At 38.8% G+C, this 24559-nt stretch overlaps 2 protein-coding genes across 2 annotated transcripts in view; both read right to left on the bottom strand.

The window, feature by feature from the left end:
- LOC125775608 (uncharacterized) overlaps positions 1 to 23534 on the bottom strand; it is a 92346-nt gene extending 68812 nt beyond the window's left edge. Inside the window, exon 1 of the mRNA XM_049446260.1 lies at positions 23227 to 23534. The gene's annotated coding sequence lies outside the window, so the exon portion shown is untranslated. The remainder of the gene's footprint in view (positions 1 to 23226) is intronic.
- On the bottom strand, positions 20272 to 23193 carry LOC125775566 (uncharacterized). Its single transcript, XM_049446217.1, has 2 exons — positions 21619 to 23193; positions 20272 to 21561 (listed from the first exon to the last, which is right to left on the bottom strand). Exons 1-2 carry the CDS (start codon positions 21673 to 21675, stop codon positions 21079 to 21081), a joined length of 540 nt encoding a protein of 179 aa, XP_049302174.1. The 5' UTR covers positions 21676 to 23193; the 3' UTR covers positions 20272 to 21078.
- Positions 23535 to 24559: the final 1025 nt, after the last annotated feature.

Raw genomic sequence — 24559 nt, 5'->3', positions numbered from 1 at the left:
GCACTGTTTGGTGTGGTTTGTACGCTGGTGGAATCATTGGACCGTATTTTTTCAAAGATGCTGTTGGACGCAACGTTACGGTGAATGGCGATCGCTATCGTTCGATGCTAACAAACTTTTTGTTGCCAAAAATGGAAGAACTGAACTTGGTTGACATGTGGTTTCAACAAGATGGCGCTACATGCCACACAGCTCGCGATTCTATGGCCATTTTGAGGGAAAACTTCGGACAACAATTCATCTCAAGAAATGGACCCGTAAGTTGGCCACCAAGATCATGCGATTTAACGCCTTTAGACTATTTTTTGTGGGGCTACGTCAAGTCTAAAGTCTACAGAAATAAGCCAGCAACTATTCCAGCTTTGGAAGACAACATTTCCGAAGAAATTCGGGCTATTCCGGCCGAAATGCTCGAAAAAGTTGCCCAAAATTGGACTTTCCGAATGGACCACCTAAGACGCAGCCGCGGTCAACATTTAAATGAAATTATCTTCAAAAAGTAAATGTCATGAACCAATCTAACGTTTCAAATAAAGAACCGATGAGATTTTGCAAATTTTATGCGTTTTTTTTTTTTTAAAAAGTTATCAAGCTCTTAAAAAATCACCCTTTACAATATTTGAACACTTTAGGGGTATTCTCTTACTCTTGCAAAATGCTTGCACGGTGCAAGAATTGCATATATTTCCTCTTGGTGCACCGGCACAACAACAAACACACGCAGAAAATTATTCGCAATGGCAGTAAAATATGTCACCATGTTTATTCTCGTGCAATGTTACGCAAAAATATAATGGCAACCCTGTTTTAGCTGTCATTTTACATAAAGACATATTACGTCGTTAAATTGTTGAGGACGGTAAGTTTTAAATAGATTTTATAATTTTTATTTAAATTATAAATATGTGTTACAGTTTTTTTGTTAAAAATGTATGCAGAAGGTGCGCCATGCATAATAGTCATTCACAATAAATTGACCGAATCAGCCGTTCATATAAGTTAACACATTAGTTTGCTTGTCTGCCCACTGTAGCGTTCTTAAGAGCTACTCCACACCAGCCAGTAAGCGTGGGAATAGTCCGTGTCAGCATTTTCACATCAACTGGCAAATTCTTCGCTACTCCAATATCAACAACAGCACAGCAGAATTGCCGAAATTATGCCAAAGCTTAGGGAATCAGACAGTGCTCATATTTTTAAGTTCTAGTCTTAAGCCAGACTTTAAGAAGAGCACATAGTGCTTAATAAAATTATTAAATTGTAAAAGTTAAAGTTTAAAGTTTATTTCCTGGACAACAGCCCGTAGGACTGATGAAATAATTTGCTCAATAAAAATTACTAAATTGTAAAAGTGGAAGTTTAAAGTTTATTTCCTGGACAACAGTCATAGGACTGGAGGAATAATTGGCGCCCAACGCAGTTAGAACCAGAATAAAGAATACTGAGGACTACAACTACTACTCCAAGGAATCAGAACGATCTTTAATATTTTCATGTAAGTACTCAGTGATCGATTTAAAAGAAAAAAGAAAACAGAAAAGAAATAAATAAGTTATAAATAAAATTGATTGATGTTAATCTTATTGAAGTTAATAGAAAATAGCACATAGCGCTAAACTAGTGAAATTTCCCATTAAGAAATTATCGATATAATAAAAAGGGAAAGAATTAATAAAGTTATATTATATTCAATACCGTTCTGAATTTTAAGGCGATCATCGCGCGGTTAGACTTTACTTATGCTGACAAGCGACCAGTCTATTTGATTGAGCAGGAAATGTCAACTCTCAGGCAAGGGAAACTTTCAATTGCTGAATTTTACGATGAGGTCGAAAAGAAATTGACCTTGATAATAAATAAAACTATTATGTTAAATGAGGGCAAAAAAGAACTGATAGAGTCACTTTGCCAAAAATATAGGCAGGATGCCTTGAGGGTTTTTGTTTCTGGCTTACGCAAGCCAATGAGCGACATCATGTTTTCGTCGCAACCTAAAGACATGCCTAGTGCATTGGCATTAGCACAAGAATTGGAAGCAAATCATGCTCGATATTCGTTTGGATGGTAGGAACAGAGCCTGTATGCTGGTAAGGAATGAAGTAACGGTATTTCTTTTACCTAATATCAGCAGCGCTGACATAGTGACAGCGAAATTGGAGTGCGACACCGGAGATTTCTGGCTTATCTCCGCATACATGCCACACGATGATGTGGTGGAGCCACCTCCCTTACTGCTGAGGAGGTCCTTAGCCGAAGCATCTAAAACTGGCACTGACGTCATCATCGGGCATCAAATATGGGGAATATGGTATCGAACTGGAGGGTCCTCGACTATCACTCCTTTTCGGATCACAGGTACATCGAGTTAAGTCTAGCCGGAGAAGGTCCACCTAGGAAACCTTTTAGGAACCCTAGGAACACAGACTGGGAGGGTTATCGCAGGAGGCTTCGACAAACTCTCCCACGCGCACCGGGGGTGGACTCGTTGGCCACTACCGATGCGGTGGAGGAGTGGGTTGAAGTTTTCAGCTCGGCGTGCAAGGCTGCGCTGGAGAGGTCTTGTCCACTGAGATCGCCGAAGGGCAAAGAGAAACCTCTATGGTGGACTACGGAGCTCTCAGATATCAGGGCGTCTTGTAGACGGCTTTTCAACAAGGCCCGCAGAAGTGGGTTGTCCGAGGACTGGGCTTTATATAAAGCAGGTCTTTCAATATATAAGTCCGAGTTAAGGAAGGCCAAGAGGACCTCGTGGAAGTACTTCTGTGAAAAAGTGGAAGGCTGTCACGAGTCCTCGAGATTCAGGCGTATTCTCGCAAAAACCCCAGTGTCCCTGGGGTATCTCAAGGACGCAAATGGGAAGTGGGCCCTCAGTAGCGAAGAAACACTTCAAATGCTTCTCGACGCTCACTTCCCGAGCAACATGTCCTCTGTGAGGGGATCTCTCGGGGTGCCGCTTGACGATTGCGCGGCCTTTGGCGGCATCCTGGATGAGCGGCACTTGACGTGGGCGATTAACTCGTTCAAACCATTCAAGTCCCCGGGGCCAGACGGCATCATACCAGCGCAGCTGCATCAGGCTGTTAAGGTGTCATGCAGCTGGTTGGCACCTATCTATGCGAACTGCATCAGATTAGGTTACATCCCGGGGGCCTGGAGACGAGTCAGGGTTACGTTTATCCCGAAGGCTGGCAGGGGCTCCCATGTCACGGCCAAGGATTTCAGGCCAATCAGCCTCTCCTCCTTCTTGATAAAGACTCTGGAGAGACTGATGGACTGGCATATAAGGAATAGCATTCCGAGAGACTATTTGTCAAAAGCACAACATGCCTATCGCAAAGGCAGGTCAGTGGACACTGCCTTGCATACTATTGTGTTATGGCTCGAAGAAGCCATTGAAGCCAAGGACTTCGCTGTTGGGATCTTCCTTGATATCGAGGGAGCTTTCAACAATGTCCTGCCTCAGGCAGTAGTAACTGCTCTTGACGGTCTTGGGGTTGAATCGAACCTCAAGTGCCTCATTCTCAGTCTTCTGTGTGACAGAGTGATCGAAACAGATTGGGGCAGCGCGCGCGTGAGGCGCAGTGTGAGTAGGGGAACACCACAAGGTGGGGTTCTCTCTCCTCTTCTATGGATCCTAGTCGTTGACGAATTGCTCAAAAAACTAGAGGATCACGGCTGTCGGGTGATTGCCTACGCAGACGATGTAGCACTTATGGTCAAAGGAAAGTTCCTTAGTACCGTGTACGAGTTGACGCAGGGATATCTCAGCGTTGTAACAAAGTGGGCGGTCGGAAGTGGACTCGCCATTAATCCAAACAAAACAGAAATGGTTTTATTCAGCAGAAAATATAAAATTCCGGCGGCACCGTTGCCGCAGATGGGAGGTATTCGCCTGCAACCGGCGAATACAGTGAAATATTTAGGGCTCATCCTGGATAAAAAGCTTTCATGAAGCCGAATATCGAGGAGAGAGCCTTATACTGCTGCAGAGGAGCTATTGGCAAAAGATGGGGTCTCTCACCGAAAGTGGTCCTCTGGCTCTATGACACCATAGTAAAGCCCATCTTGTTCTATGGTGTCTTCACGTGGTGGAGGGCTTTAGGGAAGACCACACTGGCCAAGAAACTCGAAAGCGTTCAACGGGCTGCGCTAATTAGCATATGTAGTGCGTTAAGATCCACCCCATGGTTGGGGTGCAATTTTGAATATAACGCCGGTGGACATTGCCGGTAGATGCATAGCCGCGAAGGTGGCTATCAGACTCAGAGAATCTGGTTTCTTAAAGCAACGTGCATCTGGTCATTCGGATATCCTTACAAACTTTGACTTTACCATATCATCTGGATCATGGAGTCGCCAAACCGAACTCTGGCGGCTTCTTCTCTGCCCACATACCGACGAGGGAGATGTGGGTGGGAAGAAGCCGTTGGAGGAGGGGGGCAGCAAGCTTCTTCACAGATGGGTCAAAGCTTGGGGGGAAGGTTGGTGGGGGGGTCTACTGTCGGGAGCTCTCCATCAACTCCTGTTTCAGACTTCCCGACTACTGTAGTGTATTCCAGGCTGAGGTCGCAGCCATCAAGGTAGCAGCTAATTTGCTGCTACGGAGTGCATCCACCTTCAGAGAAGTGACTATTCACTCAGACAGTAGAGCGGCTATATTGGCCTTGAACTCATTCACAGTGCGTTCAGGGTTGGTCGAAGAATGTCTAACGTCGTTATCTCTAGCAGCTAGAGTTTTTGTGATTAGACTGGTGTGGGTACCGGGCCATAGCGGAATTGTAGGTAATTGCAAAGCTGATGAGTTAGCAAGGAAAGGTACCCTAGAATCATTATCGGTAGAATGGGAACGGATCGGCGCTCCTGTTTCTTCTTGTGGTCTATTACTAGGTAGCTGGGCCACGCGGATGCTCGTCCAACGCTGGGCCAGCACCGGCACTTGTGCGGTTGCAAAAGCCCTTTGGCCCAGGATAGATCGTCGGAGATCCAATGATCTCTTAGCCCTCAGTAAGGCTAACCTCTCATTGTTAGTGGGTCTTTTAACAGGCCACTGTCCTATTGGCCTACATGCGGTAAGAATGGGAATCCTACCAGATGCCGACTGCAGAAGCTGTTTGGAAGAAGATGCGGTAGAAACAAGCCAGCACTTCCTGCTTGACAGTTCCGCTTTTGGGAGGTCAAGACTCAGACACTTGGGGACGCATACCTTTGGACACCCCACCGAACTGGCGGGTGTTGAAGTTAAGCGTCTGTGTAACTATGTATTGGCCACAAAGCGTTTCGCCAATATGTAAGTCCGAACACGGGAGTTCCTTTTTAATGGCATCACAAAGGACTAATTATTAGTCTACGTGGGATCTTTGATCAGCCATCTTACCTAACCTAACCTGGCCTATTTTCCATTTTCTAAGTTGTCGAATAATAATATGGGCTCCAATTTTGTCGAAAGCTCTGTGGAAGTCCAGAGATAGTACGGACACGTGGTTTTTGCTGGACAAAGTGTTAGTAATGAAGTAGTCAAGTTGGATTAAAGCGTCTAACGTGCCTAGACCTTTTTTGTAGGCGACTTGATTCGGTGATATGAACTTGTTTCGCTGAGCAAACTACATCAAGCGGTTTGCCACGATCTTTTCCAAAATTTTGCCCATACATGGAAGGAGGGAAATCGGCCTATAGTTAGCAAGTTCATCGGAGGATTTGTGTGGTTTAAGTATTGGTATAACACAGGACGTTTTCCAAAATTGGGGGTAGACACCAGTATTGAAAATTTTGTTATAAAGCTTTACCAATCGGAGCTTGAGACTTTTCGGCATATATCTGATAATTGGATCAGAAATTTTATCTTGCCCCGGCGACTTACCCTTAACGGTAGATGCAACGAACTCGAATTCAGACAGTGAAATGCTGGTTTCTATTTGTCTAGCAGAAAAAGAAAGAGGGGAGACAGAGTAGGAAGTGTCGGACAGTGTGGTGGTTTTGGAGGTTTGAAACTGTGTGCTGAATGAAATATCTGAGCTTGTTTCAGAATAGTGGTTTGCAAATAACTCGGAAATTTCGAATGGATTGGTTACCAAACCTGTTGGCCCCTTTACGCATTAAATGGTTAGATTTCTAGGCACTCCAGAAAGTTTTTTTAAAGCGTTCCATATTAACTTAGGACTAGAAGAAGGATTTATTTTGCTTGTGAAATCCTGAAAACATTTACGCTTGGCCTGTTTCGCGGAACGACGGAAAAGAGCATTGGCTTTCCTGAAAGATATTAAGTTGACTAGTGTTCGAGCCCGTTTGTACTCATACCAAGCTGTCTGTTTTTTTGCCCGCAATTCAGCGATTTCTATATTCCACCAAGGAACACTCCTTGAACTTGCTGTTGGCTTTGTATGAGGAATGCTAACATTCGCTGCTGAACGAATAATTTTTGTTAAACTCGCACTTTCTTGGTTAGGGTTGTCAGATAGTGGGGTATTATTGCTATTTATCTCGCAATGTGTCTGGAACTTCTCCCAATCAGCGTAATCAGTTTTGAATACCTTATTTATTTTGTGGTTTTTAGTTGTTGAACCTAGGTGCAACTTTAGTACAATGGGGAAGTGATCGCTTCCATGCAGGTGATCGAGTATACTCCATTCGCACTCTGTGACAAGTGTGTCGGTGCACATTGTAAGATCTACATGGGAAAAAGTGGAGTGAGTGGAAAAGTGCGTCGCGGATCCGTTATTCAAACATATTAAGTTAGAGGAAAGTAAACCATCTTCAATGCATTTGCCCCTCTTGTTGGCTATTGGAGATCCCCATAGTGGACTCCATGCATTAAAATCACCAGCGAAAATTAAAGGAGTAGAAGCTTGGTTGATTAATTGCAGGATGTCTGTACAGGTAAATTGTTCGTCTGGTGCAATATAGGTGCAGATAATGGTGATTTTTTTAACTAAGATAATTTCGATCGACATAGCCAGCAAGTTGGATTGAATGGCATTAATTTTGTGTGGAGTCCAGTGTAATTATTACATTTTGCTATATTAGGATCTAGAATAATTTTACCATGCTTATGAGCTAAAGGGTATACATTAAATAATCTACATTTAGTTTCGAGTATTGGGTATTTGTAAATTGTAATAATAGCCTGTTCTAAATTACAAATATGGATATCAGAATATTCCAATATATTAATTAATGGAAGATCCAACTCCTCATGGTTTATTACTTCATGCACATCATTCAAATTAAGTGTGCCAGAGTAAAAATTTTTATTTTTTGCGAAGTTAATAGTATTAGTTATAGTTTGTATTTCGATATAAATTTCTCCTATTATTAAATTCTCATTTATTGCTTTAGGAACGAGTGTTTCAAGAATTCGTTCAAACTGTGAATTAATGCTCTTTTGTTTGTTATTATTTTCTATTAGCATATTAATTTAAAGCAATTTAATGGTTGTTTTTCACGTATGATTTTTTGTATAGGGGAGATTTATGGTGAATGTGGGAATTATCAGTATTAGATGTGTTGTTAATTTTTTGGCGGGAAAGCGCATCGGCAACAACGTTCTGATGTCCAGGTTTGTAAGTGACTTTAGCACGTATTCTTCGATGAAATTTTTCTAACTTTTTAATTTTGTGTTGGGGTTATTTCTGATATGACAAAAATTAAAGATTAATGATCGGTGTATATAGTGAAATCTGCTAAGCCATATACGTAATTTCGGACTTTCTGTAAGGACCATACAATTGCGAGTAACTCTTTTTCATTTCTAGAGTAACTCTTGGCTAAGTGTTCGTGAAAAAAATTATATTAGTTTTTTATTTTGTGATAATACAGCTACTATTGCAAAGTTACTAGCGTCTGTGGTTAATTCAAAGAGTTTGCTGAAATTTGGTTGGAAAAGTTCAACCTGAGCTGGAAGCTCTTCTTTTATCCTACTTAATGCTGCCATTGCAGGTTCATCAAATGTGATTTTAATTTTTGCGCTTTGATTTTTTGATATGCCACCGTTGTCTCCTCTTAGAAACGTGATAAGTGGTTTGACAATGGCTGCAAAATGTTTTATGAATTTTCGATAATAGTTTGCGAGACCTAGATTTTTGTATTGTGTATTGTATTTTACGGGATCGACGGTGATTTTATTGTATTTAATTATGTGCCCCAAGTATTCTATATAAACATACGCAAATTTGCCAATATATGGTCTCAGGATATCATCGATACACATTTGAAAAATTGACGGAGCGTTTTTCAGTCAAAAATGGCATGCGAAGAAATTCATATTTGGCTCCATCTACACTAAATGTTGTTTTCTCTCTGTCAGATTCTTTAATAAGAATCTGGTGAAAAATAGATTCCAAATCTAAAGTTGCAAATATTTTTGCATTACCAAGATTTTGTATTGTCATAGCTACATCAGGTATGGGGTATCTCGTATCTGTAATGGTTTGAGCGTTTAGCTTTTGAAAGTCTACAACCATCTGCTTTTATGTTTCCTAGTTCGTCGGTACCTTTCTTAGCAACTGTCCAAATGGATGAATTGTACGGACTTTTACTCGGTTGGATTATTTCACACACAGCTTTGTTAGCACCAAATCAATTCATGTCGACTTTACCTTGAAAAAGCCGGCATATTGTCAAAGTTATATAAATAACTTTCCTATCCCACATCATAACAGTGCTAAGTACTTAGGTATCACCTTAGATGCTAAGCTACGCTGGAAAGAGCATTAAAAAAAAGGATCGGGCTTGATGTGAAATTTGGCAAACGTAACCACGTAGTTGGCAGGAAATTAACGGAGCTCAACTATGGGGTTGCTATAGTCAAAGCTGTATTGCCAGCTTTCAGCGCTTTCAAAGTAAGGTACTAAGAACTTTAGTTGATGCTCCTTGGCACATTCGATCTGTTGACTTACACCGTGATCTAGGCGTGAATTCAGTGGTAAATGAAATCTCCAAAATAGCAAAGTCTCACAAACTGAGGCTTAGACAGAACGTTAATGTCGAAGCCTCCAGACTCATCGAAATTGCTGGGCGAGAAATTCGGTTGAAACGCAAGAAGCCTTCTGACCTAGTAAGACAACAGTAGCAGCAAATGTATTTCTTATCATTTAGCTTTTAAGTATCTCTCCTAATTAATTAGACTAAAATTGTGGTTAGTATTTTATTTTTATATACTAGGTACAATGTAAAATAATAATAAAAAAGATTTACTTTCTAAAAGTTTATTTATTTCCTTGTTTATAAAATCATCATATTATCAGATAGGGTATAGATATTGTTTTGTCCAGATAGGATCTTCGGATTTGGTCCTAGTTGTGGTTTGTACAGTGGTTGTAAATGGTTATGTTGAGTTAGTACATTCATTTTGTTGAATTATTTTTTCAATTTCAGATCTACATTTTTCATTGTTTACTGTATAATTAATTTAATTTTTTGCAAAATTTCCCTTTCTTTCTTGGCCCTATATTTCTAACTGAGCTTATACTCGAAAAGGGTAATCTCTGCTTTGGTTGTTCTGAGTCCCTGCTCGCCCAGAAGCATATCAAATTCTTCGAATGAATTAGTTTCAAAAAATGTAAGGAGATTATCTAATATTGATACTATTCGTTTGGATTTTGCTACTGGGAAACCATGAAGAGTTTTCACTTTAATAAGAATAATTGGAATAGACTCATCGATATTGCATTTAGAGCGTATATAGTTATTTGTTGATCCAGTGTCGATGAGGGTATTAACTGCTTTGCGAGGTGAAGGATTTTGGTGCCTCTTCTGGGGATCTCCTCTAATTGGGTCCTTGCATTTGACGTTATAGCTGTTTTGTAAAGGTGCAGCGTTGAAGTTGGTGGGCCTTCTGCATTGCCATGAGGAATCTACGTCCATTGGTTGGCACTGTAGGGTGGGTGCACTCTGTGTATATTGCACTTGCACGTTTGGTCTATATCTTCGCTGGTCATCGCGGTATCTAAGTCCTTTTGATTGTAGGTGCAAAAGGTGCCGCTTGTGTACTTTTAAACAGAAGTAGTAGTAGCCATGAATAAACGTTCTGACAGCTTCTTGATTCGCATACTTTTGCATTTCTGATGGGCCACCACTGCGTCTTTGCGTTTTGCGTAATCCTTTTTATTTCGTCTAATAAGACGTAAAAAGGCCTCTGGTCTGCATACGAGGCGATTTATGATCGAGTAGAAGTTGAACTTCGTGCTGTGGTTGATTAAAATATCGGCTGCTTTTCCTTGAATTTTCGAATGCAATAACGAAAGTGCGGTATAATATGTTGGGGTTGTACTCGTAGCATATTCCTTTATGTTTTGTATGTGCATCCACGCATGTTTTATAGAGGATCTGTATTAATTTATATTGCCCGTGAAGTCTGGCAATGCTTTAAAAATATCTAGGTTAATCTGCATTTCGTTGATTATATTTGGTTTGCAGTCCTCGTGCTGATCCGTAATTGTCACATCTGTTAGCAGACTGTTTTCCCCTGTAACCACTCTTTGTTGGTTCTCAGTTAGAGATGTAGTTAAAGCAGCAATTTGAGCCACGAGGTTTGCAATCTCCTGTGCATCTCGAAGTTAGTGTTCAATAAGGGACAACGCAAATTAAACAGCTTTCGTCTCTTTTTAAGATATTCCAGCGCGATTCCGCTGTTTATCGGTGCTGCTTCCAATTTTTGAGGGACTTTATTTTTTCCTTTTTCAGGAACAAGATATTTTAGTTTTATCCCTTTATGTCAGGATATGGCAGGTTCAGTTCAAACGAAAATTACGGTTGAGCCCCTGTTAACAAACTGTTTGTCGCGAGTAAAGAAATTATTTATATTATTTATTATTAATCATTTCTTACTGACTATATTTTATAATCTTATAGGCTAGCCAGTCAAAAATGCAGAATCGTGGCCCGAGTCAGCTGGCACGACCTATCTTATGGGCGCGCAATGTAACTGAACAGTGAAAAACGCTACGCCCTTCTCTCCTTGACGTGGGATGACGTGAGAATTCGCGACATTTGGATTTTGCCGCAGCAAACGTCGCAGCTGATTGCTCTCTCACAACGCAGGGTTGCCAATATCGATATACTGCAGTAATTATCAACTTTTATAATTCAATCTGTTCAAAATGTTTGAAATTTTCTTAAAATAACTCAAAATCAGAATGCTATTATTTATAAATATGTAAACTATTTTTAATAGTTTGTTTTCAGTTTTGATATTTTATATTGTAAAAAATTGTAATTGAAAACAAAGATGTGCTCAAAACTATATATGCGTATTGGGCAATGGCAACATTGTTCAAATGAAAACAAAGCAAAGATGGCTGACTTCTGCGTTTTTACCACGTTTTTCACTGTGCACACATTTTGCCGATAAGGAAGGAAAAGGAAGGAAGGGAGTAGCGTTTTTGACTGGCTAGCCTTTTAGTGCTATTTATACTTATGCGAATGTTTGCTTACTTCCTAGAACAAAGATATTTTTTATTATGCTTATCGGTTTTTCGTTATGGAATTCTGTTTGTAGTGTTTATAATGCGGGAATTTTATTGTTTGTTTAGGTTAAGTGTGAAATTTACTTAGGCTATCTTCAGCGTCGCTAACTCGTTCGTCACAATTGGTTTTGCAACTTCTTTTAATTTTTGTATGAAGCCATTTTTGCCCCTGTAGTGGATTGTATGGCGTTCTCAATTTGAAAAAAAATGGGGTCGAATCGTTACATGAACGTATCACTCGTCACATAAAAATCAGGGTTCGAATCGTTACATCCGTGCACGGATCGGCAAACTTACGAAAGAAAATTACGTGATACGTGAATCGTATGCGGTGATTGGCATTATGACATACGATAGCAAACGGATTGTAATGTATTTTCAATTCACAATAGTTTTTAAATTCCTCATTGCTTTGGATCGTATTTTTAGGTCACAATAGATGTGAAACTCTCAAAAATGTTGCGAAATTTTCATTAAATTAGCAACTCCAATTAAATATCAAAATGTATCGAACTTTTTTTTTATTTGAGCTCTACAGAAAGTGATGGGATAAAAAAATAGTGCGAAGATCGCTAAGAAATCGTAGCAATAGCGTAGGTATAAAAAAAAACAAATTATGAGTTCTCATTAACGAAATTTTCTTTGTAGATGTATCGTTTTAGAATATGGTAAGATAGGAACTTATCACCCCACAAAAGTGTAAGATTCGCTAACGTTTGTGAGTCATTACATAACATCTGCATAAAATTTACAATAACTTACGAACCTCAAAATTGCGATTCTTATCAGACACAAGAAATAGACACCGGGGTAGCGAACCGCCTCAATTTTATGCAGATGTTCCGTGCGATTCTGTAACTTGAGACAGTCTCAAGTCTCTAAATTTGAGATTTTAAGTTAGAGACAATTTTTGAGACTTGAGATGATATTGCTATTCTGTAAGTGACAGTCACAAAATCTATTACATTCCATTATTCAGAGATGTTTTTACACTTGAATGAAAATAAAAATATGTCGATAACAAATATTAAATTTCCTATAACATAGTGAAAAAACATAATTATCAATAAAAATAAAAATATATGTTGACTTTGTTTCATAACATTTACGAAATTTATGTAAAACTGATTTATTTTTAACCTTTTCGTGTTTGAGTTGCTTACAAAATATAAAAGAAACGACAATCGATTAATATCTATGATGATCTCTATTCAGTATATTCAAAATGGCAGACAAGAGCTCTTTTTAGTTTTGTGACCTGCTAACTACCAGGTCTCAATATTTTGAGACTAACGCTAGAGACTGTTTACTGAATAGTAACTAGTCTCAAATTGAGACTTGGCCTCAAAATGTCTCAAATAGAGACTAGAGACTGGTTACAGAATCCCGCTAGTTATGTAATGACTCACAAACGTTAGCGAATCTTCCACTTTTGTGGGAGGATACCTTCCTCTCTAGCCATATCTTAAAATTCTCCACCGTCTTTTTAAGATTCCAATGCTTTGTTCAACGATACATCTGCAATGAAAATTTTGTTAACGAGGTTTCATAACTTGTTTTTTTTGTTATACCTACGCTACTGCTACGATCTCTTAGCTATCTCCGCATTTTGACATTTAATTAAATTGTGTTAGTTCTTGAAAATTTTGCAACTGTTTTGACAGTTCCACATCTATTGTGACTTAAAAATGCGATCCAAAGTAATGTGGTATTTAAAAATTATTGTCAATTGAAAACACATTACGATCCGTTTGCTATCGTCCTATATGTCATAATGCCAATCACCGCATAAGATTCACGTATCACATAATTTTCTTTCGTATGTTTGCCGATCCGTGCACGGATGTAACTATTCGACCCCTGGTTTCGTTAATACGCTTACGTTTACTGGGTCATAAATAGATATATTTTTAATTATACTCTCGCAACAAAGTTGCTAAGGAGAGTATTATAGTTTTGTTCACATAACGGTTGTTTGTAAGTCCTAAAACTAAAAGAGTCATATATAGGGTTATATATACCAAAATGATCAGGGTGACGAGTAGAGTTGAAATCCGGATGTCTGTCTGTCCGTCCGTCCGTCCGTGCAAACTGTAACTTGAGTAAAAATTGAGATATCATGATGAAACTTGGTACATGTATTTCTTGGCTCCATAAGAAGGTTAAGTTCGAAGATGGTCATAACTAAGCCATAAATAAATATATTAAAGTAAAATTTGGCTCAAAGGATCGCATTAAGGAAGGGCAAATTTGCACGTAATTTTTTTGGAAAAGTGGGCGTGGCCCCGCTCCTACTAAGTATTATGTACATATCTCGGAAACTAATATAGCTATGTCAACCAAACTGTATAGAGTCGTTTCCTTCAGGCATTTCAATAGACAGTTAAAAAATGGAAGAAATCGGATAATAACCACGTCCACCCATCCCATACAAAGGTTATGTTGAATTTTACGGAAAAAATAGCAGAAGGAAGCTGCACCCAGACTTTTTTTAAAAAATTGGAAATGGGCGTGCCGTCGCCCACTTATGGACCAAAAACCATATCTAATCCTAATCTAATTAATTTTACAGCAAAATAAAAAAATATGTAAATGGCGGATAATGAAATCTCGATTATCACTTTATCATGCGAGAGTATAAAACGTTCGATGACACTCGAACTTAGCCCTTCCTTTCTTGTTTTTAAATGAATTCAATGGTTTTTTAGGATTATTTACGTTAGTTTTCAGTTTGTTTTCTAATAATCTTAAGTCTGATCTGACAATACTGTTTTATCTAAGCTTTCTATTTCTCATCTCTCTGTGGCTGATACATATGTAGATAATACTACTACTACCATCTATATGATTTCTATTAGTTGGATTATAACTATTAGTTAATGAGATATACTTAGCATTTTTGCGAAGCAACTTGTGTTAGTTTACAAAAAAATTGATCATAAAGCATTTCGTGTGTTAATAAAGCATTTGGCTTTTTAGGAAAAATACTGTTTTTAGGATGGCACGTCTTTACGCTTTTATTTCTCAAACTGTACTGTGCTTCGCTTTGTCACCGAAGAACGGTTACACATACTTATTCTAACATACATACAATTTTCTCTGCTTACACGCTATGTATTTACTTATATGTATATCTTTTAAAATGGACACACTGAACTTGTGCAACATGAATATATGTATGTCAACACAATGACAACCAAGCATGTGTTTACACGAATACAAATGAACTTCTACAATAACTGAAAACGAATCTTAAGTTAACGGGATATATCTACATTAACCCTTCAACGGTTTACCCTTTTATGTATATTTAAATTAACCCGTCAATGGTTTACTTCTTTATATATAACATAAGTATAATTAGAATAACTTAAAGTTAGGATGTATTATCATACACATAGTACTTATTACTACAATTCGGCCGTCCTGACCATGAGATCTCCTGATCTCAAGCGCATTTATGTCTTAGTGTATAAGCCAAACCAAGGTCGTATGTTTCCAACAGCCCAAACTCCCTTATAAGGAATTCTAGACTGCTGAAAACCTTCAACATCCTCCAATACATATCTGTCGTTACATAAAATTTTTGAAATTTTATACGGCCCCTTAAATTTTGGCAATAACTTTCTAGACACTCCCGCCGTTGAGTCAAAATTTTTTATCATAACGTAATCACCTGGATTGTACTCGTGCGCTGTCCGTCGTTTTTTATTTACATAATCCTCGTTATAGGACTGTAATCGCTTTTCGTTTTATATAATATTTGCTTAAAATTTCATTAAATTTTTCGATATCGTTATAGTTTATATTCGAGCCAATTTTGACATTTAATTCTTCATTAACAACGTTAGCCATCAATAAAAGTGGTTTCTCAAAATTTTCTTCTTTGCAATTTTTAGTCACTTGACTTAAATCTTTAATTATCATTTTACAGTTTTCTTTCACATTGTCTTTGTCGTTTACATATATATTCTTTAAATATATATCTTCGTTACCGTGACTATCTTTTTTACATTTATACTTTAGTTCGGTTTTAACGTCGTGCCGACTTTTTGTCATATCTACATCACAACAATTTTTCTTTTCAGCTCTGAATAACTTAAAATTACAAATTCTTAAAAAATCTCTTCCCAACACAGCCTCATAATACATAGTGCAATCATCTTCCACCTGCGCAGCGGCAACGTCGTCCGTACCTGGTACAGTCTGTTGATCTTCAAATATTGGGAGCAAAATTTCTTCAACTTCTGCACCACTTGGACACTCGCCACGTTCACTTGCAGGAACCTCTTGCAACCGCAACACTAAAGAACTTTTATTACCACTCGATGGTAATTCAAGACGTCGGAGCCAAGCACGCAATTGTGCAACTATATGGTCTGCCACATTATCCATCTTAAAACTGTTAACTTTTTTGTTTAAATCTTTAAATTGTACACACACTTTACATAAATTGTCTTATAAAATTGTTCGCTTCTTTTTGTTTGTTCACATTTACATAAATTGTCTCATAAAATTGTTCGCTTCTTTTTGTTTTTTCACAATTTTTGTTTAAATCTTTAAATTGTACACGCACTTTACATAAATTGTCTCATAAAATTGTTCGCTTCTTTTTGTTTTTTCACATTTACATAAATTGTCTCATAAAATTGTTCGCTTTTTACATAAATTTTCTCATAAAATTGTTCGCTTCTTTTTGTTTTTTCACATTTACATAAATTGTCTCATAAAATTGTTCGCTTCTTTTTGTTTTTTCACATTTACATAAATTGTCTCATAAAATTGTTCGCTTCTTTTTGTTTTTTCATATTTACATAAATTGTCTCATAAAATTGTTCGCTTCTTTTTGTTTAAATCTTTAAATTGTACACACACTTTACATAAATTGTCTCATAAAATTGTTCGCTTCTTTTTGTTTGTTCATAATTTTTTGTTTAAATCTTTAAATTGTACACGCACTTTACATAAATTGTCTCATAAAATTGTTCGCTTCTTTTTGTTTTTTCATAATTTTTGTTTAAATCTTTAAATTGTACACGCACTTTACATAAATTGTCTCATAAAATTGTTCGCTTCTTTTTGTTTTTTTCACACTAGTACATAAATTGTTTAAAAAAATTTTAGTTGGGCAAATCCCGCTTCTGAGATTTTAGGATGGCACGTCTTTACGCTTTTATTTCTCAAACTGTACTGTGCTTCGCTTTGTCACCGAAGAACGGTTACACATACTTATTCTAACATACATACAATTTTCTCTGCTTACACGCTATGTATTTACTTATATGTATATCTTTTAAAATGGACACATGAACTTGTGCAACATGAATATATGTATGTCAACACAATGACAACCAAGCATGTGTTTACATGAATACAAATGAACTTCTACAATAACTGAAAACGAATCTTAAGTTACCGGGATATATCTACATTAACCCTTGAACGGTTTACTCTTTTATGTATATTTAAATTAACCCGTCAATGGTTTACTTCTTTATATATAACATAAGTATAATTAGAATAACTTAAAGTTAGGATGTATTATCATACACATAGTACTTATTACTACATGTTGAATGTGGGCTCAGGGAAATCCACCATTAAAAAGATATTTGCTAACCTGAAAACAGGCGAAATGAGCAAATTAGGTGCCTCGGAAGTTCATAATCTAACAAAAAGAACTCACAACTTATTCTGAGAAGTGTTTAAGTGCTCTCTAATCGGAATAAAGCAGAAATTTTTCGTCAGTGATAGAAACATAGCTCCATCATTTCCCACTGGAGCCCAATTGACAGTCATTGTAGTGGACTACACATGATGAACCGGTTCTCAGGCGTGGAAAAATGAAAAAGGCGGCTGGAATGGTTATAACATCAGTCTTTTGGAATGCACGTGGTATACTACATACTCAACGACTGATTACTGAGCCAGTTATAATCTATTTCACTGCGTATTTGGTTGCAGTTCTTTTCTTCTATTCCAAATATTTAGCAATTGTATTATTTTTGAGAAGACTTGTATTAAACTTTGACATAAAGAGATAAAGGGTATCCTATGTCCTTACCCTGGTTCTAAGCCACGTCTCCACCAATTTTCAGCCAAATCGGTTTAGCCGTTCTTGAGTTCACAATGGTGTAACTAATAACAACCTTCTTTTATATATATAGACTAGCTGACCAGCTAATCGTTCTGCCCAAAATAGATTTTTTTTTTCATTTCAAAAATTAAAACGGTATTGGTTTTAATAGAATATGAACGATTTTTCCTAATTTCATTGTGTATACTTTAAATACCGCTTTTTTTGTCCTTGACAAATTCACAATATTGAAAAATAGTGAAGAAAATATTATTGCTGATTTTTTTGAACAGTTTTTGATAAAAAATTTAAATAAAAAAACATGATATACAGGCAGGTTCTGCAATTTACTTCCGAGTGAAATTTTGTGGAAAATACTTTCTGCACCTAATTTGACAAAATTTTTACAAATTTTACTCGGAAGTGAATTGCCAGAACCTGCCTGATAAACATTTTTTTCGAGGGTACATTAATGCTTTTTGAATTGCTTGAAAAATGCTACTCTTTTCAATAGCGCTGACATATCGCGTCCAGGATTTGTTGACAATTTAATAAAATTAAGTTTGTACTATTCTCATTCAATTTTATTAGTTTTAATCGAGTCTCGAAAATATATAATTTTAGTACATATTTAGTTTAGAGCTGCACGGTACACGATATTTTTGGTTTTCTGTTCCGCGGCGTGTGACAGTGAGGAAGGTTTTTAAACACGGGAACACGCCACATAGAGCTGGCCATGTGAAAAGCAAGACATTTCTAAATTTATGCCGCATACTTCCCGCGACTGCCCTTGTGACTTGTTTATTGTCATCGCAAATGCAAGTTTCACTGAGAACTGCAAACGTCTGAATTGGAATGGCAAATCTGTTAAAGTTAATGGAATTCGGGGAAGTAAGCATTCCTCTCCCTTGTACGGGCCTTTCAAAATGCTTGCCACTATAAAATTGTCCATTAGATTTGTCACAATCAGTCGAGTACCATTGCATAGTTTGGGAGCATGAAAATTCCGTAGCATAATAACTACAGACGCAAATTATGAGGCGGCATTCCAGGCGGCATCAAAGAGTTTAAGAACTCCACTGGGTAATTTACTACCTCGTCTTCATTTTCAACGCGATCGATTGATTTATATGACCGCAGATCTCCCGGAATTTGATTTTGAATCGTCCAATTCAAGTCGTTGACATCCATATTTTTTGCTGCTAAAATTGCACGCGTGCATAACCAATCGTAGTTACCATAATTTTGAGCAATATTTGGATATACACTACTGATTAGTTCATATTTATTAGATGTGAATTGGCAAATCGTAGTTGGAATCGATATTAATCCACTGCAAGGATCTATCGGAACTTGTCCATTTCCGATTCGCAGCAGCTCTTTTGAAAAAACCACCGCAGTTCTATCGTTTTGCAGCAAAACTCGCATATTCATGGTCAATGAAATGGTTTTAACAAACCTCCACAAATGCGATGACTTCAGACATGTGTTTAGCTCATCCGCCGCTGTTGATGTTGGAATCACGGGAAGTGTTTGTCTAAAGTCGCCAGACAGCAATATCATCACTCCTCCAAAGCAACGATTATTGTTGCGCAAATCTCTCAGTGTTCAGTCGAGTGCTTCTAATGATCGTTTGTGGGCCATTGTGCATTCATCCCATATGATTAACTTACATTTTTTTTAAAACTTGTGCCATTGCTGATTGCTTTGAAATACTGCAAACAGGACTTTCGTGTATTTGCAAGTTTAATGGAAGTTTTAATGCTGAATGGGCCGTTCTTCCACCTTCTAACAGTGTTGCAGCAATCCCGGTAGATGAATGAGCTAATGCAATACCACCTTGACCACGTATTGCTGCTAGTATTAAAGACAATAGGAACGTTTTGCCAGTCCCGCCGGGCGCATCGAGGAAAAATATGCCACCGTTTCCACTATCTACAGCATTTATTAGCTCATTGTACGCACTGCTTTGCAGTTCATTCAAGGGTGGAACATTTGTTTGTACTTGTTGTTGCAAGTGGGTTATATCGTAAGCACGCTCGCGTTCCAATTCGCGACTCACTAAATCCCTTGTCTTGTCGTCAAGACTTGGTGCCGGCATATGAACTTCAATCAATAGTTTTCCACTCATAAGTAAACATAAATCTTCAATAAGGACTAATGCTTCATTGTAGATGTCAGCGTTCATTTGTAAGTCGACATTTCTCGTCGCTAATCGCAGGCGATGCAAAATATCTTCTGCCATGTCATCTTTGTACGTATCCCATAATAGACGCGGATTTGAAGGCCGACATGTCGAAATTATAATAGCGAAAAGTGTACGAACTGCAATGGCTGGTGAAGAAGCTATTGCATCCGCTAGAGTTTGATTCCAGTGACTGTCGTGTTCAAGCAATTGCAATTGTTGACATGCTTCTCGAAATGTTGCACAAATGGTACCATCTACAGTCCTCAATGATTCAAATGAAGTTGAACCGCGTACATTAATCAAAAGCAAACGTAGGTAAAAGCAATCATCGTTCTTTGGATGGATTGTGTAAATTCTTTCCAATGCATCAGTTGAAAAAACACCTGGATAACCATCTACCGGATGGCCGTTCTTCCTGCGCAACCATTTCTTCGACGATGCATTCCATGTATAATACCGAGGCATCTCCGAGTAAAGCAATGTTCTCGCGAACGGATAACTGGCGCAAGTTGCAAAGAAACTTGTTAAAGTGGTTGCTGGTGGTATTTCCGTTCGCTGTACTATGTTCTCTGCGTTGAAATAAACTCGCTGGCCATTCTCCAAATGAGCTGCCAGATGCACAACAGTAGGATGGCGTTCATGAATTGCAAATGAAAACATTCTCCAGATTGCTTCATTGCAGTTCACACATCTGCCCATTTGAAATTTGCTAATTTCATCTCGTTCAACGCCAATAACCGTCATATCGCTTCCTTTGGTGACATATTTGAAAACATACTTAATTGATTTTATTGAACTGCAATACTCAACATTTATATGTGTTTTAAGTGCCTTAGACAAAATTGGCGAATATGGAACGATCCATGTGTTATCAACCACGAAATTCTTTCCTTTCAATTGAGTGATGAATGTTCTGCCATTGTCAGCGGGTGAGCGACGCCGATAGAGAGGTTATCCGCCGTTTCCAGTTTGAGTTTCCGAAATAAAGGAACGGGGATAGCGTTTTTTGCATTTACTGTCCGACATACAAACCGAAGATGGATCGTGTTCTCCGCATGGCCCATGAACCATATTGGCCATCACCACTTCGTGCAACTCTGGATCTATTTCAACATCAGGAATTTCGGCGGAAATGATGTCATCAATTTGGTCAGGTGTAATTCCCTCCACCATCCAAAGAAGAATGTGTGCGTGGGGCAAACCTCTCTTCTGCCACTCCACTGAGTACATCCAGCATCGAACAGTGCCATATACACGTTGTTTCGTAATAAAGTCCATCAAACAACTGAGTTTTTGTTTAAACACGCGTGCTGTAACGTCGTGGCGATCGCTAGGTGATTGAAAAATTTCTTTTACTAACCATTCACCGGATTTATCATCTTATATCCTAAGTGATATCCGTCTTCTCCACGGCAGAACATGAGCGGATATTGCATTGAGTCGTAAGACCGATGTGTCTCACTTATCCGTTTTAGTGCGTTATGATTTCTACGTTTGATAACAATATCACGCGACTGCAAATTTTCTCCAACAACAACAACTGATATTTCGCTAACTGTAGGTGCATTATATTGTTTTTCAAGTGTCCCTTTTGGTCTTTTGTCCGCTTGTATGATTATACTATGATGATCTGTTGGCATACGTTCCAACGAAATCGTGAACAGTCTAATGAGGCCATTGTGTTCGTGTAACATTTGCTGCAATTGTTCGATTATTTCTCTTTTCGTTGTATTGAAGATAGCACAACGCCGATTTACTTCATCATGTGAATCTCCCAGAAAGTAAATTTGGAGATATTTGCGTTCTTGATCTGGATGCGGCAAAAATTTGCCGTGAACCTGTATAATTGGAGGAAAGCTCTGTAGTTTCTGTCGAATATTGTTTGGCAAAAATACCTTAAACGTTGGATTGTAGTTTTGTTCGTTTGCAATTTCACCGCCAAACGACGTCATTTGAAATCAATCGTTGTACATTTTAGTGTGCTTTAAGAAATGGCTCGAGTGAGGAGATTCACCGTAAAGCAGCTGGAACAATGGCTGTGGTGGGGGAAGCAATTCTGGCAACTTAACCTTTCCCCGGGCGCAACATAACCCTGGCGGTTCATTTTTAAATTTGACTGCATTGCAATATTGACAAACTACTTACATCTCACCGATTTGAACAGATGCGCTATATTGAATGTTTGGATCATATCGAAAACCTGCCTGTTCAATGTTCACAAAAGAAAGATGTTGCCGCTGTTGTCGTCGAATAATCGCATGTTGTGATCTTACTTCATCACTTTGGCGAGCACGAACTTCCCTTCTTCTCGATCGTTGTTGCCTATTGTGAACTTCCCTTCTTCTCAATCGTTCTTGCTGATTGTATGTTTGGTTGACATCTTCTAACTGGTGCGTGCTATTCTCCAGCAGTCTATTTCGTGGTGATACCCTCTCAATAACATTTTCCCTTTGACGTGCTCTGCTAAGTATTTCGTGTTCTCCTTGCGGCCTGGGAACTCCGAGAAGTGTTACCATACGTACTGATTCTTGGCATCGTAACAAATATCTAATTGGAAATGATCATTCATTTGCATAAAGTTCATATAAGGTTTTACGGACCAATAACTTACCTTTGAAAACTCCAAAAATGAATGAATTAAACTAAGGAAGCAGATCAATTGAATGATAAATTCCAATGTACATAAATCGGTATTCGCCAACACGCTAAATCACTTTCACTAAATAACTCACTTTTTAAAACAAAATACATATATTAATAAATCAATAAAGCAAGGCGCATTTTTATTGCCCTTTAAATTTTGCGTGTTCGATTGCAAAGCAAAATTGACATTTAATTTAATTTGTGTTTGTTTCATAAAACTGCCATTTCCATAAACCAAAAATAGCACGATATAACCGCTACTGTCACCGATAAATAAACAAAAATAACTAGAAACAACCAAAATGTCGTGCTAGGTGGAAAATGAGATAAATATATGGTGCATTAACAACCAAAATAATTAAAGATTGTATGGGAGGTACCACGCCCCCTTTTTCGATAACGCCAAGTTTTATGGGTGAGAATGGTGTTGTTACCTATAGCTCTATACCAATTTTCATGTTCCTACCTTAAACACTTTTGAAGATATTCACTTTGAAAAATTCAGTTTGTATGGGAGGTGCCACGCCCCCTTAATATTTTGTTCTGATTTTAAGACATGACCTGCGCGTGGTAATAACAAACCAATCCCCCAAAGGAAGTATTTCATTTGGTTCACCCGTTTTCGAGTTTTAGCGTTACAACTATACACCATTTCATTTTTATATATATAGATTGGAGAGCTGAGCGGGAGTCTCAGAGAACCCGAATGGCATCCCAAAACTTTAATTAAAGGCCGACAGCATATAATAATAACCTACACTCTCAAGAAAGGGAAACAATGAAAAGACCTCGCGAAAGCGATAGGCAAAATATTTCGAAAATACAAAGTAGAAAGAAATATCAAATTCGCGGCAACTTACCTTTGATTTGGCGATGACTTTGCGGTCGGTTGAAGAAGAAAACTTGGTTGTTTGACGGAGAACCGTATATGCGCGCGGATCGTATCAAAAGGAGACTTGGCCTCGTCCGCCAGTTCCTTTTGTTGATTGTGCGTGGTGTCCTCATGTGTGGTGCGAAAGGTGTGGTGTAAAAGATGATGTGTTGAGTGTGGTACGTAGTGTGGGATGACCGGAAATGATCCGCATGATGCCAATGTGTTGAGTATAGGATGTGCAGTGTGGGGTGAAGATGTGTTGATTATGGTGTGTATGTGTGGGGTGTAGTTATATTATATTTAGAGGGGGGTCAGGTGCTCATTTAGCCATCCCGGCCCCCCTAAACGACTGTTTAGCCTAAAAGGCGCTGCAGCTGTTGCAGCGTTGCCACAACGCTGCTCAGACCCGTAGATCGACGCGATAGTGGCCCAGGCTGTCGACGCCGCAATGATGTTGCACTCCGCTGAGGTGCGGAACGAGCTGCGGGTTGGACTCGGGGTATGCGGCCGCGATGGTTGATTGGCCGGCTCACTTCGCGTGACGAGCTGCGGTGTAGCAGCGTGTGATGCGGCCGGTGGCACATTTGGCACAGCCCACGTGACTCACACTCTGTAGTCGCATGAGTGTGCGACAGGCAGTTGAGGCAATGCCCGTGGGCCTGAGCCACTTGCTGCCGTTGCAAAGGCCGCATACCCCTAAATATTCCACAATGGTGGAGACGATGAGGGCGTCGACAGATGGGACACCTTATCCGACGGGTCTCTGAAGTCCTCGCTGCAGTCGATGGTGGTCGGGTGCCACCACGAGGTGCGGGGGTAAGCACCGCTGCGGGCGTTGTTGCCGGTGCAGTTGCCGGCGTTGTTGCCGGTGTAGTTGCCGGCGCTGGTGTAGGCCCGGTGCGTGGCGTATTGATAGCCCGAGCGGTCGACGAGGTTGCGACTGATGTGTCTACATCCATGGTGATCTATGTATAAAGGAGATTGTTAATTAGAAAGCTGTCATACAATTGGATATTGGCAATCGTGCCACGATATGTGGCATGAATGGGCCGTCGTATGGATCGACCATTTTTTGTTAGTTTTCTTTACGGTTTGTTATTTTTATTTACGGTTCGTTATTTTTATGCACGGTTTGTTATGTTCGGACGGTTGTTATTTTTGTAACGGTTGGTATTGGCGTATTTCTCGTTTTCATTTGATTAGCTGATTGGGACACGATAATATCGGTTTGTTTTTGCGGTTTTCGGATTCGCGGTTGTCGGTGGTTGGTAAAAAACACAGCTTCACGAGCGGTCTGGTTAGTGTTCCGTTTTGGGTAC

Source organism: Bactrocera dorsalis, chromosome 1 (assembly GCF_023373825.1).
Source record: "Bactrocera dorsalis isolate Fly_Bdor chromosome 1, ASM2337382v1, whole genome shotgun sequence".
Classification (NCBI taxonomy): domain Eukaryota; kingdom Metazoa; phylum Arthropoda; class Insecta; order Diptera; family Tephritidae; genus Bactrocera; species Bactrocera dorsalis.
The sequence above is the reverse complement of the archived record's forward strand: the minus strand, read 5'-3'. Positions and strand labels throughout refer to the sequence as shown.

What these genes read in the sequence shown, in the direction of transcription:
- LOC125775566 (XM_049446217.1), bottom strand. Translation starts at nt 21,675, where the DNA reads ATGACGTCGTTTGGCGGTGAAATTGCAAACGAACAAAACTACAATCCA. An exon ending in ACTACAATCCAACGTTTAAG is followed by an intron (nt 21,562 to 21,618) that starts GTATTTTTGCCA and finishes CCAATTATACAG; the next exon opens with GTTCACGGCAAATTTTTGCC.